This window comes from Rutilus rutilus (genome assembly GCF_951802725.1).
Source record: "Rutilus rutilus genome assembly, chromosome: 6".
Taxonomy (NCBI): Eukaryota; Metazoa; Chordata; class Actinopteri; order Cypriniformes; family Leuciscidae; genus Rutilus; species Rutilus rutilus.
The window spans coordinates 33,778,071-33,795,177 of NC_140214.1; the positions used below are offsets into that span (position 1 = coordinate 33,778,071).

The 17,107-nt window shown below is 40.9% G+C and overlaps 3 protein-coding genes across 3 annotated transcripts in view; all 3 read left to right on the forward strand.

Annotated features, from left to right (window-relative positions):
* The first annotated feature begins 7,331 nt into the window (after window positions 1-7,331).
* LOC311291255 (atypical chemokine receptor 2) lies at window positions 7,332-9,418 on the forward strand. The gene has a single exon (XM_084410179.1). It carries the CDS (start codon window positions 7,637-7,639, stop codon window positions 8,726-8,728), a length of 1,092 nt encoding a protein of 363 aa, XP_084266305.1. The 5' UTR covers window positions 7,332-7,636; the 3' UTR covers window positions 8,729-9,418.
* Window positions 9,419-12,378: 2,960 nt separating this feature from the next.
* Window positions 12,379-14,409, forward strand: LOC311292140 (5-beta-cholestane-3-alpha,7-alpha-diol 12-alpha-hydroxylase-like). The gene has a single exon (XM_084411680.1). It carries the CDS (start codon window positions 12,435-12,437, stop codon window positions 13,965-13,967), a length of 1,533 nt encoding a protein of 510 aa, XP_084267806.1. The 5' UTR covers window positions 12,379-12,434; the 3' UTR covers window positions 13,968-14,409.
* A 1,466-nt stretch (window positions 14,410-15,875) lies between these two features.
* The window catches only part of gjc2 (gap junction protein gamma 2), a 131,346-nt gene continuing 130,114 nt past the window's right edge, over window positions 15,876-17,107 (forward strand). The window contains exon 1 of the mRNA XM_084411627.1: window positions 15,876-15,963. The gene's annotated coding sequence lies outside the window, so the exon portion shown is untranslated. The remainder of the gene's footprint in view (window positions 15,964-17,107) is intronic.

Consider the following 17,107-nt stretch of genomic DNA (forward strand, 5'->3'; position numbering starts at 1 on the left):
ATAGCCTACTTAAAATAAATTTGTATATTCGTTTATTTCTTTTCTTTTTTCTTTTTTTTTCACAAATGTATTACTTTTGGAAGTGCAATTTGATTACCATATGCAGATTTAATAAAGTTGAATTAATGAAACTTTCTGTCATTTTTACTCTTCAAATTGTACACTTGCAGGTGTTGATAGCCCCATTAAATAATAATATAGATAAACAATAAACGATAAAAAGTGGGGGATATAGCAGCATATAAAAATATTGTCAGAATGTCGTCTCTCAGTTGCTGAATGTCACGCAACAACGTTGCTACAGCCCTGTCGCGTCTTACAATTCTATGTTGTTACAATGTTGCGAGCACGTAGACAGCGACGTTGCCATAGCAGAAATGCAACGTGCCAGAGACGTTGCCACAACGTAAATGTGTTTGCTGGGGAGCCGGTCGCGCGCGCGCACTCTCTCTCTTCGGAGCCAGGCGAAAGTGTAAACAAGACTTCACCAGAGCCCGTCTATGGAGAGCCTGCCCACTCCCTATTAAGTCCTATTGTACCGAATTTTGGTTGTAGTTCCACCAGAGTTCCACTGGGGGCGATCACCATGAGTGCAAAATGAATGGGAGTCTATGGGGCTAGACAGCTAAATGTGTCTCTTTCACCCGATTGCCGTTGAGAAATCTCACATTTGAGTGTAGGTTCTCTTACGAGAGGTACTCTCGTACTGCGTAATATCTTACGCTATGGGGAAATCTCTTTTCCGCGAGATATTGAAGCCAAAAATTATCCTTAATTTTGTATTAATGTAAAACGCATTGCGGCAGCAGGCAAACATAGGCGAGACAGCTTGCGCGCCTATTGGTTGCCCTGCGGCAACTGCAGCAGCCTATCGATGAGGCCCTGTCGTGACGTCAGATCCAATGGGCCGAGGCGGGCGTGGCCTAGGGCTATAAATATAGCTTCGAGAGGCTAGCTCACCGATTTTTCATCTCTTCAGCGGAGCTCACGCATCGCTGGATCCTGAGTGAAGAAGCCGCGCCGTCGAGAAAACCTTTCAGCGGGACGAGCCGTGCATCTGGAGTCGCTGGCCGCGCCGCCTTCAGCCGCCGTTCCTGCTGTGCTATCCAGCGTTATATCCTTTCATTGCTAAGTGTGTGTTCGCCGTCGCGACTCACACTTCCTTCTCTAAAAGAGCAGAGCGTCTTTTTTAAGATGTCTCGAACCTCCTGTGGCTCATGCCGAGCCCCACTCAGCGACGGGGACCGCCACATCGTCTGCGTTTCCTGCCTGGGTGAAGGACATGCAGCTCTCGCGCTCACCGACGGCGGATGCCCTCACTGTGAGCTACTGCCTATGGCAACTCTGAGGACTCGCCTGGCATCCTTCCACGAGACTGCACTCCCCGCTGTGATGCCGCGCCGTAAAAAGTGCCGTGCTCAGCGGGTCCCTGAGCCTCCTCCCACCGAAAAAAGCTCGCCGGTTCGCCCGCCAGCTTCGCCGCCTGCTTCGCCTGAGTCTCTCACTCCTGGACAGTGGCCGCCGTTGGCCGCCGCTTCCGTTAGAGATGACGAAGAAGAAGCGGTAGTCATCGAGGAGGACAGCTGCTCTATTCTGGCGTCAGGCAGTGAGGATTGGTCGAGCTCTGCGGACCTCGCCCCTTCTTCTGCCCGCGAGCCGTCAGTTAAAAAGGGCCAGTATTGAAGCTGAGCTGATGCGTCTGCTCACACAGGCCACAGAGAGCCTCGGCCTCGAGTGGCCAGCGCCCGACGAGCCTGCACACAACCGGCTGGACGGTTGTTTCCTGCGAGGGGACCGCGTTTCGACGCCTTCAAGACCCGCCCCGTTTCTTCCTGAGCTTCACGAAGAACTAGCGAAGTCTTGGAGCGCCCCCTTCTCGGCCAGGCTGCGTACTTCTGCCTCAGCGGCATTCTCCGTGGTGGACGATGCTAAAGGCAGAGGATACCTCACTCTTCCTCTGGTGGAAGAGGCAGTAGAAGTCCATCTTTGCCCGCCCTCTGCTGGACGGCGTGCTAAGACGGCGCTGCCTTCAAAAGCCTGCCGCGCTACATCAGCCCTGCACAGTCGCGCTTATACCGCCGCTGGACAGGCTGCATCAGCGATGCACACTATGGCCACACTTCAGATCTTTCAAGCCAACCTTCTCCGAAAATTGGACGAGGAAGGCGTGGAAGCTATCAGCGTGCCGGATTTAAGGAGTGCTACTGATTTCGCACTCCGCGCTACTAAATCCGCTGCACAGGCCATAGGGCGGAACGTGGCTTCTCTCACCGTGGCTGAGAGACACCTTTGGCTAAAGCTATCAGAGATGCCGGACTCGGAGCGCTCCGCGTTCCTCAACGCCCCCATCTCGCCTGCTGGCCTCTTTGGATCGTCCGTCAAGGATTTCGCGGACAGATTCGCTGAGGTTCAAAAGACATCGCAGGCTATGAAGCACTTTTTGCCAAAGCGCTCTAGCTCCGCAGCAGGCCGCCCTAAACAGCTGTCTGCCCGAAGCTCGCAGCCGCCGCCCCTGCCGCCGCCTCACAGCGTCGACAAGCCCGGGACCCGAGACCGCGCTCTCGCTCTGCCGGCCGAAGATTGAGATAAAGCCCGAGGCCTCAAAGTCTTCCTAGCCCGCCTAGGAAAACGACGGTGTTCAAGTCCCGCTGCGGCCGGACTTCCACCAAAACTTCTCGCTCGTTCAGTTCCATTACATACGACTGTTCCAGTGTATTCTGCAGTAAACAAGCCGGTTACACTGCCCGCTTGCCTGCACACAAACGCCGTTTTTACGGCGACCCAGATAAATCCTGTAAAGAGTGTATTTTCTGGTGTTCCGGCCACGGCCGATGGTGTTATGAGTGTAGTAAAAATGCCCACTGCCCAGTGCCCATTCCTACACACAAACACAGCCCGACCCACAGGGCTCGCGCACATAAAATCGACTCATGTCGATTGCGCAATAAATGTAGTGAGCGTGCCCACGTCCCAGTGCCCACAAACACTACACACTGCATGTCTCTCAGTTTCTGTAAAAACGAAACCAACGCACATACAGTCTGCTCGTGCAGACGGTGTTTTCAGTGCAAATGTGCCCGCTGTCTCGCGCCCACATTCACTCACAGACATGCCGAATCCTACGGTTCTCCCCCCGCTCGCCATCTCTCAGCTACCCGCCGCGAAAAAGTCGAGCACAGGCGGACCGCCCGCTGTTATAAGCGCACCCCCCGCCTCGAACGCTGCAAGTGCGGTGTCTATATTACAGCACACAGAGGCTCTCCGGCCGCCACTAAGTCACGGCCAGAGCCCAGATCTCATTCAACCCCTAGCTATCCATGCGAACGCGTGGGCAAAGCTTCCCGGGGTATCAGAATGGGTGCTGAACATTATAAAAAGAGGCTATTCGCCACAGCTGCGCGGCGCGGATCGAAACCACGGTACAAAAGGAAGTAGCACATCTACTTTGTGCCGAAATTGCGAAACTGTTGAGCAAAGGGGCCATAGAGCCTTTATCTCAAGCTCAGAGCGAGGGGGGGCTATACAGCAGATATTTTCTGGTTCCAAAAAAAGACGGGGGTCTCAGACCCATTCTAGATCTAAGACAGCTGAACAAAGCGCTTTCAAAACGCCCGTTCAGAATGCTCACGACCAAGAAAATCCTCTCGCAAGTTCGCCAGGGGGACTGGTTTGTGTCAATAGATCTGAAAGACGCGTATTTCCAAATACAGTTAGCGTCACGTCACAGGCGATTCTTGAGATTCGCCTTCGAGGGCCAGGCATATCAATACACAGTCCTGCCGTTTGGCCTGTCCCTCGCTCCCCTGAAACTTCAGGGACCTGTCCTGTCCTGTCCTGAACTACTTGGACGATTGGCTGGTTCTAGCTCAGTCACACTCAGAGCTCATAGAACACAAAACCATTTTACTCAAGCATCTCGAGAATCTGGGTCTCGAAGTCAATTGGGCGAAAAGTTCACTGTCTCCCAGTCAGAGAATATCTTTTCTGGGCACAGAATTGGACTCACTGTCTGTGACAGCTCGACTAACGCCGCAGCGCAGACTGGCTACGCAGCACATGACGAAATCCTTCCGCTGCGGCGCTATAGTCCAACTCAAAAAATTTCAGAGGATGCTGGGTCTCATGGCCGCAGCATCGGCAGCCCTTCAGCTGGGTTTGCTTCGCATGCGCCCGCTGCAGTTCTGGCTGCAGACGCGAGTGCCGTGCAGAGCGTGGACTTCCGGTCATTTTCGCCTCAAGGTTGATCAGAAATGCATCTTAGCACTGGCACCTTGGAAAGCGACCGACTGGTACCAGTCAGGAGTAAGCCTGGGGACTTCCTCGAGTGTGAAGGTGGTGTCCACCTCGGGATGCCTCCACCTCTACGAGACGGCTCTATTCCTCAAAATGGTCCGTGTTCGCTAGCTGGTGCACAGCACGCGGCTTTTCACCCCAGAACTGCGGGGTGACGGAGGTTCTCTCCTTCCTGCAAGAGCTACTGGATGAAGGCAGAGCCCCATCCACGCTCAAAGTGTACGTGGCAGCCATAACAGCGTTTTCAAAACCAACGCTTGGCCAGTCACTGGGAAGGAACGATCTGGTCATTCGCTTCCTTAGAGGAGCCAGAAGGTTAAACCCTCCCAGACCTCCCTCAGTTCCCATATGGGACCTTTCCACTGTCCTGGAGGCCATGAAAGGTGCCCCATTTGAGCCAATTCAATCAATAGATATCAAACACTTGTCTTTCAAAACAGTGTTTCTTCTGGCTCTCGCTTCAGTAAAGCGCATAGGGGACTTACAAGCGCTCTCGGTGAGTGCGACTTGTATGGAGTTCGGGCCAAATGACTCGAAAGTCATACTAAAACCGAGGCACGGTTACGTTCCCAAATCCCTCAACACACCGTTCAGGGCTCAGGTGATTTCCCTGTCTGCCCTGCCGGTCTCTAACGAGGAGGAGGACGCCAGCTTCCTTTGCCCGGTCAGGGCATTAAGGACTTATGTGTCTCGCACGTCTTTTTTCAGACAGACAGAGCAGCTCTTTGTTTCACTCTACGGACGTTCTAAAGGACTTGCCGCTTCGAAACAGAGCCTATCCAGATGGATAGTCGATGCTATAACGCTGGCTTATACCTCTAAGGGCTTACAATGCCCATTAGGTGTCAGAGCGCACTCCACGAGAGGTGTGGCCTCATCGTGGGCTTGGTCTAGTGGGATTGCCTTGCAAGATATCTGTATGGCGGCAGGCTGGGCCTCCCCGTCTACATTTATAAGGTTTTATAACCTAGAGGTTCCCGCTTTGCAGGCTAAGCTGCTTTCGGTCTAAGATCGGTACTCTCTGCCCGGTAAGTTCGGCCAGAATACTGAAACTACTGTTGCCTTATCTTCTCTGAAAAGCGTTCAGCTGACATAAAACATAAAACTTTAATTAAACGAAAAAAACTATCCAGTGATGAAATGTTTTCTGTGTTGACACAAATCTTGGATGCCCATGTCCTAACTGCTGGGATAATCACACAGCGCGCATGACACGTCCAATTCGCGAACTAATGATCCCTTTGAACCGATTAATTTGAATGAATGTTGTTAAAACAACTGATCTTTCCAACACTGAACTCAGGAGACGTCTAAATCGGTGTATAACTAATCAGTAACACTTTACAATAAGGTTCTATTTATTACATAAATTACATAAAAAGTACAGTTTGCTTACTCAAGCTTAAAGGAGAACTCCGGTCAATTTTAACATTGAGCTAATTTTTTTGTACATTTGGAGTGCTGTCAGTACAGAGAACAACGACAAAAATCGGTGTTGCCTACAACGTGTTGACTTCAATGGGGCAAGTTTTAAACCTGCTTTTAGCCTCTTAACATCCTTGATGTGTCATTACAAGTGCACAGGTCATGTGAGTGATTCCTTCTGAGTGAACGCGGGTGAATCTGACTGCAGTAGATGTGAAAGAAATATATAAAAAATTATGTTTATTCAGCCAGCACACATACCTGTATTTACATCCTGTTTTCGGTCGAAGTCCACAATCGATTTTGTCGATTTACTGATTTACCGATTTTGTCGATTTACTGGCTGAATAAACATAATTTTTTATATATTTCTTTCACATCTACTGCAGTCAGATTCACCCGCGTTCACTCAGAAGGAATCACTCACGTGACCTGTGCACTTGTAATGACACATCAAGGATGTTAAGAGGCTAAAAGCAGGTTTAAACCTTGCCCCATTGAAGTCAACAGGGTGCAAATTTTTAAACGAGGATAACACGGTGTAGGCAACACCGATTTTTGTCATTGTTCTCTGTACTGACAGCACTCCAAATGTACAAAAAAATGAGCTCAATGTTAAAATTGACCGGAGTTCTCCTTTAAGCTTTCAAATAAATAAAACCACTTGTTTTTTTTTGAAAAGCATATGACTACATTTTTCCACACAGTGCTATCAAGAAGAATCGTTAAAGAACCTTTTTTCAGGTCAGAGCAACTGCCCCTCAAAATTCCTGTGCACGTCCCTGCGTGTTCGATTCTAGTACGTGGTGGATCCTACATTCAATATATGTTCTCATTGTTTCTGTAGTATCCTGAAGTAACCACTAGGTGTCATTTGTGTATCAAAGTTGTTGTGTTCTAGCTTGGAAAAGTTAGTTAAAGAAGATGTGCCATGCAGGAGGCATGGTGTGTTATGTCTGTTACTGTAACTGTTGTAAACAGAAAGTTAAGTATTAACTTCAACTAAATTCATGTAGTAGTATGATTTATATGGAAGATATTACAGTTTCACTGATGTTCTCTGGATATGCGAGTTACTGGTATACTGGGTGTGCCTGTAAAATGTCAGTAGAAGGTGTGTTAAGCTGTGCCATTATTTATAAAGATTACTTTATTGTATTTGAAGCACAAAATAATGATGCCATTATCAAACTTCAAATTTACTTGGAATGCAATGTGTTTTAAAAGCACTAAAAGTTTGTTTTCAGTATAATATGAATGTATTATCAACACTCTTGCAGTGTAATTGAAAATTATATTAAATACAACTTTAGTTGAATAAATGCATTTGTACAAATATAAATGTAATGCAAATGTAAAATGTAATTTGTAAATGTAAAATGCATTTAGTACAAAATTAGTTGTTCCAATTTAACAGACGTTAAGTATACCAATTTATAGTGGGCCACAAATACATTTAGTTATACTAAAGGACAAATTGTGCTTAAGAATACTATATATTTTTTTTTTCATTAGGGTAAGACAAACCAGAAAAGCAAAATTACTATTGCATTTTATGTGTGTTTGTCAGTGATATGCCCATTTCCTGCTCCTCCCAATGCTCAGCGAAGCAAGTTTCCTCTCTTATTGTTGATATAGACTGCTCTAAAAAAGTGCTTTAGAACTGCAAACTACTTCTCAGAGCCATTGTGTTAGTATTAGCATTCCAGGATGTGCACTCCATGCTAATATTTTCCATGCTTACGGCTGTTTTTTTTTTGTATTTCCAACAGACTGGGATTTTCCTGAAGAATGAAATGGAAAACGTTTATGGGCAAGTATCCTGAGTGCCATACTTATGTGAAAGTACTCTTAAGTTAAAGGGATTTTCTATCAATAACAAAAATTTGCAACAAAGACTTACAGCTGATTTCAAACCATGGATATTTTAAACTCAGAGGACAACAGCAATTATGAGGACTATCATAATGCAGAAGGACTTGAAGAATATGGACTCTGCAAGAAGACACATCTGAAGGAATTCAGCAGTGTGTTTCTACCTATATTCTACTCCATTACCTGTGCGCTGAGCATTATTGCTAATTTAACCCTCCTAATATTGTTCATCAAATACAAAACTCTGAGGAAGGTGTTGCCTCTGCACATGGTCATATCGGATTTTATTTTTACACTGAGCCTTCCATTCTGGGCAGTGTATGCCAGCAGTGAATGGATCTTTGGTGATCAAAGCTGTAAGGCAATCACATTGATTTACATGGTCAGTTTGTATAGCAGCAATCTCTTTGTTGCTAGTCAGAGCTTGCAAAGATTTATGGACATTGTATGTGTTGTTTCTAACATCAGGATCTTCAACAGTCCAAAGAGGAATACTATTATGTGCATTTTGGTGTGGCTTTTATCAGTTTTGGCTGCTGCTGTCCATGTCAGCTTTGTTGAGACTCAAAAGGTCCATGAACTGAACATTTGCACTTTCAACTTCCACAATAAAGTTGGCTGGAAAATCTATGTAAGATTTCAGATGAACATACTTGGGTTTGTCATACCATTTTTAGTGCTCCTATTTTGTTCCATCAGACTACCATGTGTTTCTGTGGTAAGGAACACATTCCAGATGTTTAAATATGAAATTGGATTCACTGTCATGTTTTTTCTCCTCTGGTTCCCCTACAGTGTTGTAATTTTCTTGCATGCTTTGCAAGACCTTCACATTTTTTATACATGTTCCACTAACATACACTTGGACTTTGCTATTCAGGTTACAGAATGTATTGCTTTCATGCATGTTTTCATAAATCCTCTTTTGTATATATTTTTAAACAAAAAAGTCTGGAAACTATTGAGAAATGCTTCCAAAAGTCCAAGGGAGTATCTGCTTGAGGAAAGCAACAGTTCATCAAACATGTCCTGTCAGGATGGTGCTATAGAGCTACGGTCAGTTCAGCAATATCAGATCCATGACCTGAGCTTTTGTGCTGAACGACCTAATAATTTACTACCAGAGCCAATGTAAAAGCTTGTGAAAAAAAAAGAAAAGAAAAGATTACTGTGTGTATCTCAGTTTAATAATTATACCAACACAGATTCCACTCCATTACTCACTACGGTTTATTTTCGCATATAATTATAAACACATATTTTTTGCAGTTTATATGTTTATATTAGCTTGGTTTTATATAAATTTTTTTAATGACAACATTTGTTGTTGAAGTTAGTTGAGCTTCTTTCCACAAGCAATGGCTGATTCAGCAAAAATAAAACCAAAGTCAAAATAACGTGTGTGCGCGTGTGTGTGTCTTTAAGATTAAACCCTGTGAGGTGGGGGGAAAACACTATCAGCATGTTGTTGTCAAGCTAAAATGCTGTTTTTTCTGCAAAACATTAATATTGACAATGTAAAATACAATGTTTTCAACAGATTTTGAGATATGCTGAATCAGTTCAACAAGTGACCTTTCCCCAACATTCTTATCATAAAGATAACGGTAGCCTTGACCTTTCACAGTTTGGATTAAAAATGACTCTGCTAGAAGCATAATTAAACAAAGCTCAATTATTCTTTTGTTTTCTTTTATCTTCTAGAACTTTACTTTAAGTTTGGATTGTTGGATAGTTATATAATGCAACACACTGGTATTTTGTTATATATTTTACAGATTTGTACAGTCTTTACCAGGATTATTATTTTTTTTTTACTTACAAATAAAACACCATTTTATATTCTATCTTTTTATTTATTTATTTTTCTCCAGAAATTACAATGGAAGGTCAAATTCATTACTTGTTTGCTGTTTAAAAGTCATGTCTCTCAAAAAAAAAAAAAAAAAAACCTGTATCTATAATGCAAAGTTCAAGGCCTATTTAAATTGTTGCTCTCAAACTTATGGAGGCAATCACTAGGGCCTTTATCAAGCTGAATGGCTAAGTCAGAAAGAGTATTTCTAGCCTAGATGTACAGTATCCGAATAGTGTATTTTTGAGGAGGTCAAATTTTTATACTTGTGAGTAATTTTTTTAAACTTAAACATTTGCTAAAAGGAATTTACAACACCCTCATCACACACCACTTTGTCCATATTGCGGTTTTAGGGGAGTGAGCATATGGCCCCCTAAAGGGCTAAAATGCAATGTTGTCAAATTGGACAGATGGTGAATGATGAAAACGGTGCTTATAGATGGAGTTTATAGATCATTTCAGATGATTGACACCCCAGAGTGTACCGGAATTTTGGTACTGATGTGTAAATAGTGTCTCACCAGTAAAAAGACAAAATACCATTGCTTGTGTGAACAGAAAATTTGTGTATTTACTGGAAAAGTCAAAATCTGGTAATTTTACAGTAGTTTACCGAGTTTAATGTGTAAAAGGGGCTAATGATTTCCACTGAGGGGGACCACCACCCATTTGGTCAGTAACGACTCTGTTCATCTGGGTGCTCCGGTCTGCGTGTTTCCCTGACTTCGGTCTGAGATGCAGGGATAAGCTCCACCATATGATCCTACAAAGAAAATAGATGGATTTAGAATTCAAGATTAAATAATTTATTTTCATAACAACTTTGTATTTTACATTATGGTCACTGGTCATCAAACGTCTTAGGGTTACATATGTAACCTGGTTACCTGAGAATGCTTCCAGTGTGTGCCGGTGTCTAAGGCAAATAAGAAATCAGGCCAGTGCTTTTGACCACGACAGTCATATGGCGTCACTGGCATGACTATAAAAGGTTGCTGACAATAAACACCATCAACTTCGATTTGCGGAGTAAGGGCTCACTCCACCAGGGGTTTCCTCCAGGTATTCTTTGGAAGTCTGAAGTGCAAGAGGCGTCTGAAGCCTGGCCCAGTACTTGAGATGCATGCCTGGCTGGTCAGCCTCTGTACTGGGCTAGATGCCCCAGTACCCTCCGGTAATCCCATTTGTGTATTCTCTCATGGTGTGATTTCCCTGTCAGTAAACCTGTGTCTTTCCCATGACAGATTTTGCTCTGCCTCCTCTCTGCATCTGTAGTGGTCCCGTCCCTTTTCAGGAAGGACCTACTGCAGAGATTCTTCCATACTGTATGTATCACTACCCCACACTGCTGCTGCTGCTGCTGCTGCAGAGCAAGTACAGAGACTTGCTACCGCCAGTGCCAATACATATTACAGACACACTGCTGTGAGCATGTAAGACATACTGCTGCTGCACAGATAGCATATATGAAACTGCCTGTAGCAGATCTAGGTGGAGCTCGGGAAGGTGGAGGGTTTCAGATGAACTCTGACAGAGCACTGCACACTGCTACAGCAAACACTGACCAACTATTTAAATGATGAGCAGCAAGATCTTCCTGAAAATCAATGATGTGGATTATCCAAAACGAACTCTCCCATAAATTATTACACTGTTTTATTTGTATTACATTTACATTTAGTCATTTTCCATTGTTTTTTTTTCCCAGAGCAATTAAAAAAAATAAGGAACATCACTTCATACTCTTAAAACTGCCATTTTAGTATTTTAAGTATGGTTGGCTCTTGATAAATTGCTCGTTGTGCTTGTTGTGTTCCTCAAATACGATTTGGATAAAAGCCTCTGACTAAACATGAATATATTGCAAACAATCAAACAAATAAATAAATAACATTTACATTTTTTAAGTTAGGTCATTCTGAATAGTTGACATTACTGATGTTCAGGATCTAAAATGACATGCTAATATTTTATCTTCAATGGTTAACTAAACTCAGCATTTACAAAATACAATTAATAATATTAATATTTAAGGAAATTGGACCATATACATTTCACCAAACTGTACTGATTAATATGTCTGTTATTCTTCAGTGCTCTGTAAAGTAAAGTAAATGCAGGTATTGGTAGACATTTAGCAACAGGCAATGAATCAAGGTAACCTTTATTGCAACATCAAGGTTATATCTAACTACTGCAACAAAATATATCTTATCTCAGTGATAAGAACAGCCTTGATCCTTTCCCTTCTACATCATGACATATATCTGCAGACTGTGATGTAGAAGATAGACATTTGACTATAACAGTAGGCTAATCTGAATCCAGCATAAACTATTATTTGCTTCCTCCTAGCCATAGTGTGTGAATGATTAGTATTAAACTATTGAATTATTATTAGTTAATAGATTTATTAATGTTTTGTACTTACAATTTGATATTTAAACCCCAGCTTTCTTTTCACATACTATTTGTTACTATATAACATTCATTTCAGAAAATAAATTATTCGATTTATAAATGATACATTTAGTACATCTGGACATGTAACAAGTGACAAATATCAAATGATATCACCTTGGTTGGGAATTTTTCATTTTTTTTTTTTTTTCTTCTTCATTTAAGGAAGCCCTGATCTTATACATTATGGCAATTTAATAATGTGATTCACCCAAAATGTCAAATTGTTTAAGTGAAATCTAAGCAAAATGTTGATAAACTGATCGCATAAATGATCTGAATAGTGTCCAACTTATGTTTTAAAATATAGCACAAAAAATAAATAAAAAGGATTATTTCCCAGCCAAATTCCTGCAGCGAATGGAACTGCATACACAAAAACAATCATTCCCTGCACTACAGAAATTCACAAGAAGTCATGTGATTTGGAATAACTGCAGGAGGTGGAGCCTACACACAGCTGCCAGGAAAGAGGAATTAAAAAGAGAGCATAGTGCAGCTACGAGAACGCCAAAAGAGGAACATGGGCAGCCTTTTTCAAATCCTGCTTGCACTTTTTATCTCTGTCATAGGGGCCCTCTACCTTTTGGGGTCTTTTCGCCGCAGGCGACCTGGAGAACCCCGTCTGGATAAGGGACCTATTCCCTGGCTTGGTCATGTTCTGGAATTCAGGAAGGACACAGCCAAATTCCTGCAGCGAATGAAAGAAAAACATGGAGATATTTTTACAGTGCAGCTAGGAGGCTTTTATTTCACTTTCATTACAGATCCACTTTCTTTTGGCCCAGTGGTGAAAGAGTCAAGAACAAAGCTGGACTTTACTAAATTTGCAGAACTACTAGTTGCAAGAGTATTTGGCTATCATTCCTTGGAAAATGAACACAAGTTTCTCCAGGCATCAAGTACCAAGCACCTCATGGGAGATGGTCTGGTTGTCATGACTCAGGCTATGATGTGCAATCTTCAGAATTTGATGCTCCACAGCATTGGATCTGGGAATGACAAGCCATGGCAAGAAACTGGACTATTTGCTTACAGCTACAACATTGTCTTTCGCGCTGGCTATCTTGCGCTGTTTGGTAATGAGTCACACAAAAGTACAGGGACTTTGGAAAAAGCTAAGGAAATTGACCGGGAGCATTCGAATGAACTTTTCTGGGAATTCAGAAAATATGACCAGTTATTCCCGAATCTGGCTTATGGTGTCCTGGGACCCAGTGAGAAGATGGAGTCAGAGCGTTTGAAAAGGCTGTTCTGGAACACACTTTCAGTGCAGAAGATGAGATCTAGAGACAACATCAGCGGATGGATACATGAACAGCAACAGGTGAGAGCTGACCAGGGCATGCAAGAGTTCATGCAGGATCGATACATGTTTCTGCTTCTGTGGGCATCTCAAGGAAACACAGGTCCTGCAGCATTCTGGCTACTCTTGTATCTGATGAAACACCCTGAGGCTATGAACAGCATTAAGAATGAAGTTGAGCGGGTGCTCAGAGAAACTGGGCAGGAAGTAAAACAAGGTGGGCCACTAATTGACCTGACTAGGGATATGCTCCTCAAAACTCCCATTCTAGACAGTGCAGTGGAGGAGACCCTCCGTCTCACAGCTGCCCCTGTCCTTACAAGAGCTGTCATGCAGGATATGACCATCAAGATGGCCAACGGACAAGAGTACAAGATCCGTGAGGGTGACAGAGTGGCGATTTTCCCCTACACAGCTGTTCAGGTAGACCCAGAAGTTTACCCAGATCCCTTGACCTTCAAGTATGACCGTTTTCTCACACCAGATGGAAGCAAAAAGACAGATTTCTACAAGGGTGGAAAGAAACTCAAGTATTACAACATGCCTTGGGGAGCAGGAACCACTATGTGTCCAGGAAGATTCTTCGCCACAAATGAGCTGAAGCAGTTTGTCTTTCTCATGTTGTCCTACTTTGACTTGGAGCTGAAAAATCCAAATGAAGAGATTCCAGGCATTGATATCAGACGATGGGGCTTTGGCTCCATGCAACCAACGAAAGACATCCAGTTTAGATACAGACTTCGATTTTAAAAAAATTCTAGTTATTATTATTCTATGATTAAATACACTGAAGCTTCAACAATACTTATTATCAGACAGTATTCCTTTATGCAAGCTGACTTTAAAACCGACATGCTCACATTTCCACTGTATTTATATGGTGAGATTGCTGGAAAAGGTTAATTACAGTCCTAAATACCTGAGGTGTTGCTTCTGATATATCTCACAGCCTGCAAGTCTCAACAGTCCCATGTGCTTGCATTTACTCTGTGTTACACAAAGATTGTATATATGCAAGAACAAATGTCATACAACATACACAGGAACAAGATATTTTTGTGTATAATCATCTACTTAAAAATAAAATAAAAATCAACATATTGTGATGATTTCCCGTGTGCTATTTGTGAGAAAAACAAGATATATATATGGTGTATATCATATATAAAATAAAGACATTAAGCTACTTGTCTTTTTGTTGTTCCTTATTGACTGAACTGATATTTATTTTAAATTGCCAATGTAAAATGCCCCATTTAAAAAAACTAAAAAAAAACTAATTTAGGGTCAACTTTATTTGCTTGACCTTTGCAACAAGGTACTTTATAATATATTTTTATATATTATTGACATAGAAAAATGCCTGCTAAAACAAAGCATTGAATCTGTCTACTTCATTTACACATTTACACTATCTATCAGAGATCTAAGTTCTTATTTATTTGTTGGACTTATTATTGTTGAATGTACTGGGAGTTATCACACCATATGTTACAAGAGCTTAATCTTGTGCTTAAGCTTGAGTCAAAAGTTTACAATTATATGTATTTTCTCCAGTAGTGATTCTTGGTGGGACAAGTTTAGGAACAGTTTATAAAGTTCATAGCTCCAAATTTTAACTTCAATTTACTCATGATGCATAAAATAATGAAAGTCCAATGTTACTTTGGACCCCAATCACATCTGTTGCATAAAAGTAAAACAGTTGTTAGTTATAATAGTTAAAATATCTGCCAGAAAATGTTTGGAATGTCATGAGGGTGAGTAAATGATGACAGAATTTTCATTTCTGGAAAATATCCTTTTAAGGAATGTGTCTACAGAAACTAAAATGTAACTATCCTGCGAAATTCTTTCTGCCTTTTATGGGAGTGGAAGTCATTATGACCTCTCTCCTGTTTTGTTTTATTTAGTAGGTATAAAGCATCAGATAAACAGGAAGAAACTATGAGTGTTGGATCAGTTTATCCAGGCAGGCTGGTGAGAAATCCAGAATAAACACCAGCTGTGTTGATTTCTGATGTTGGTTAGTGCTGGTATGAAGCTGGTATAGCCGGTTTTTTGTTGTTGTTTTTGTACACACAAACTCTAAAAAGGAAAAAAAAAGAGACAAAAGTCTCATATAGTTCAAATGACTTATTCCAAGACTTTTGAAGTCATTATTCTTCAGAAGTTATTATTCTTCACTGCTGCATTTTATCCAATCTCATTAATGTTTTTACTTGCTATGACACGTGCAAGTTTGTCATTACTGATTCTCCTTTTCAGGTTCCTTATGTTGTTTTGTTATTGCTTTTTCCCAGATTACGGATATGTCCTTAAATTATATGATATGACTATTATATTTCTCATTTTAAATAAGAAATGAAGATCAACCATTAGAAAAACATAACTGAACAATCTACTATAATTAGTGTTAAAATTAGTCCCCCTTTTAGGACTTAAACAAAAAATCCATTGCCTTTAAAGGGTTGAAGACTAACTGAGATGATGGCTCTGTGACAGAATCATGTTGGAAACCACAATAAAAGAAACACAAACAGAAGGGAGAACAATGGATCTATTGGCTTGTGGTGTTGCTCCTGTGTGTCACTGCCTGTACTTGGTAGTGAATGGTTTTGAGGGAAAATGATCCATTGTGCCTCTTTTCGCCTTGTTGTGTAGATAGAGTCAAAGTCTGTGGGTTTGTGATCAATTCATAGTAATTTTACAAAGACTTAAGAAGATCTGTCATCACTATGGAGAGGTAGGTGATTTGCTTGTACTAAGGAAAAATACTATTGGAAGAGTACTTTTTTACATCTTATACTACCGGTCAAAAGTTTTAGATCGGTAAGATTTTGAATGTTTTTAAAAGAAGTATCTTATGCTCACCTAGGCTGCATTTATTTGATTAAAAAATACCAACAAAAAGTCATATTGTGAAATATTATAAAAATTTAAAACAGCTGTTTTCTATGTGAATATACAGTAAAGTGTAATTTATTCCTGTGATCAAAGCTAAATTTTCAGCATCATTACTCCAGTCTTCAGTGTCACATGATCCTTCAGAAATCATTCCAGTATGATGATTTGAAGATCAAGAAACATTTATGATTATTATCAATGTTGAAAACAGTTATTTACATTTTTATTTCATGATGCTATGATGAATAGAAAGTTCAAAAGAACAGCATTTATCTGAAATGGAAAGCTTTTGTAACATTAAACACTACCCTTCAAAAGTTTGGGGTCAGTAAGAATTTTAATTTTATTTTGGGGGGAAATAAATAAAATAAATCAATACTTTTATTCATCAAGGATGAGTTAAATTGATCAAAAGTTACAGTAAAGACATTTATAATGTTAGAATATATATTTTAAATAAATGCTGTTCTTTTGAACTTTCTACTCATCAAAGAATTTTGAAAAAAAATTGTACACAACTGTTTTCAACACTGAAAATAATAATGAATGTTTTTTTTTTAGCATAAAATCAGCATATTAAAATAATGTCTGAAGGATTATGTGACAATGAAGACTGGAGTAATGATGCTGAAAATTCAGCTTTCATCTGAGAAATAAATTACATTTTAAAATATATTAAAATAGAAAACAATCATTTTAAATTGTCATAATATTTTACAATATATATATATTTTTTTTTGTATCAAATAAATGCAGCCTTGGTGAGCAGAAGAGACTTCTTTTAAAAACATTAAAATCTTACCGATCTAAAACTTTTGACCAGTAGTGTGTATATATATATTTATATATATGTAACATTATTTAATATTTGTAGTGGTTAATTAAATGTATGTTTTTATGTTCTCTTGTAAACTATTATCAAACAATCAGGGTGATTTGTTTCTTTTTATGCACAAAATAGAATAATTTGAATATCAGATTGA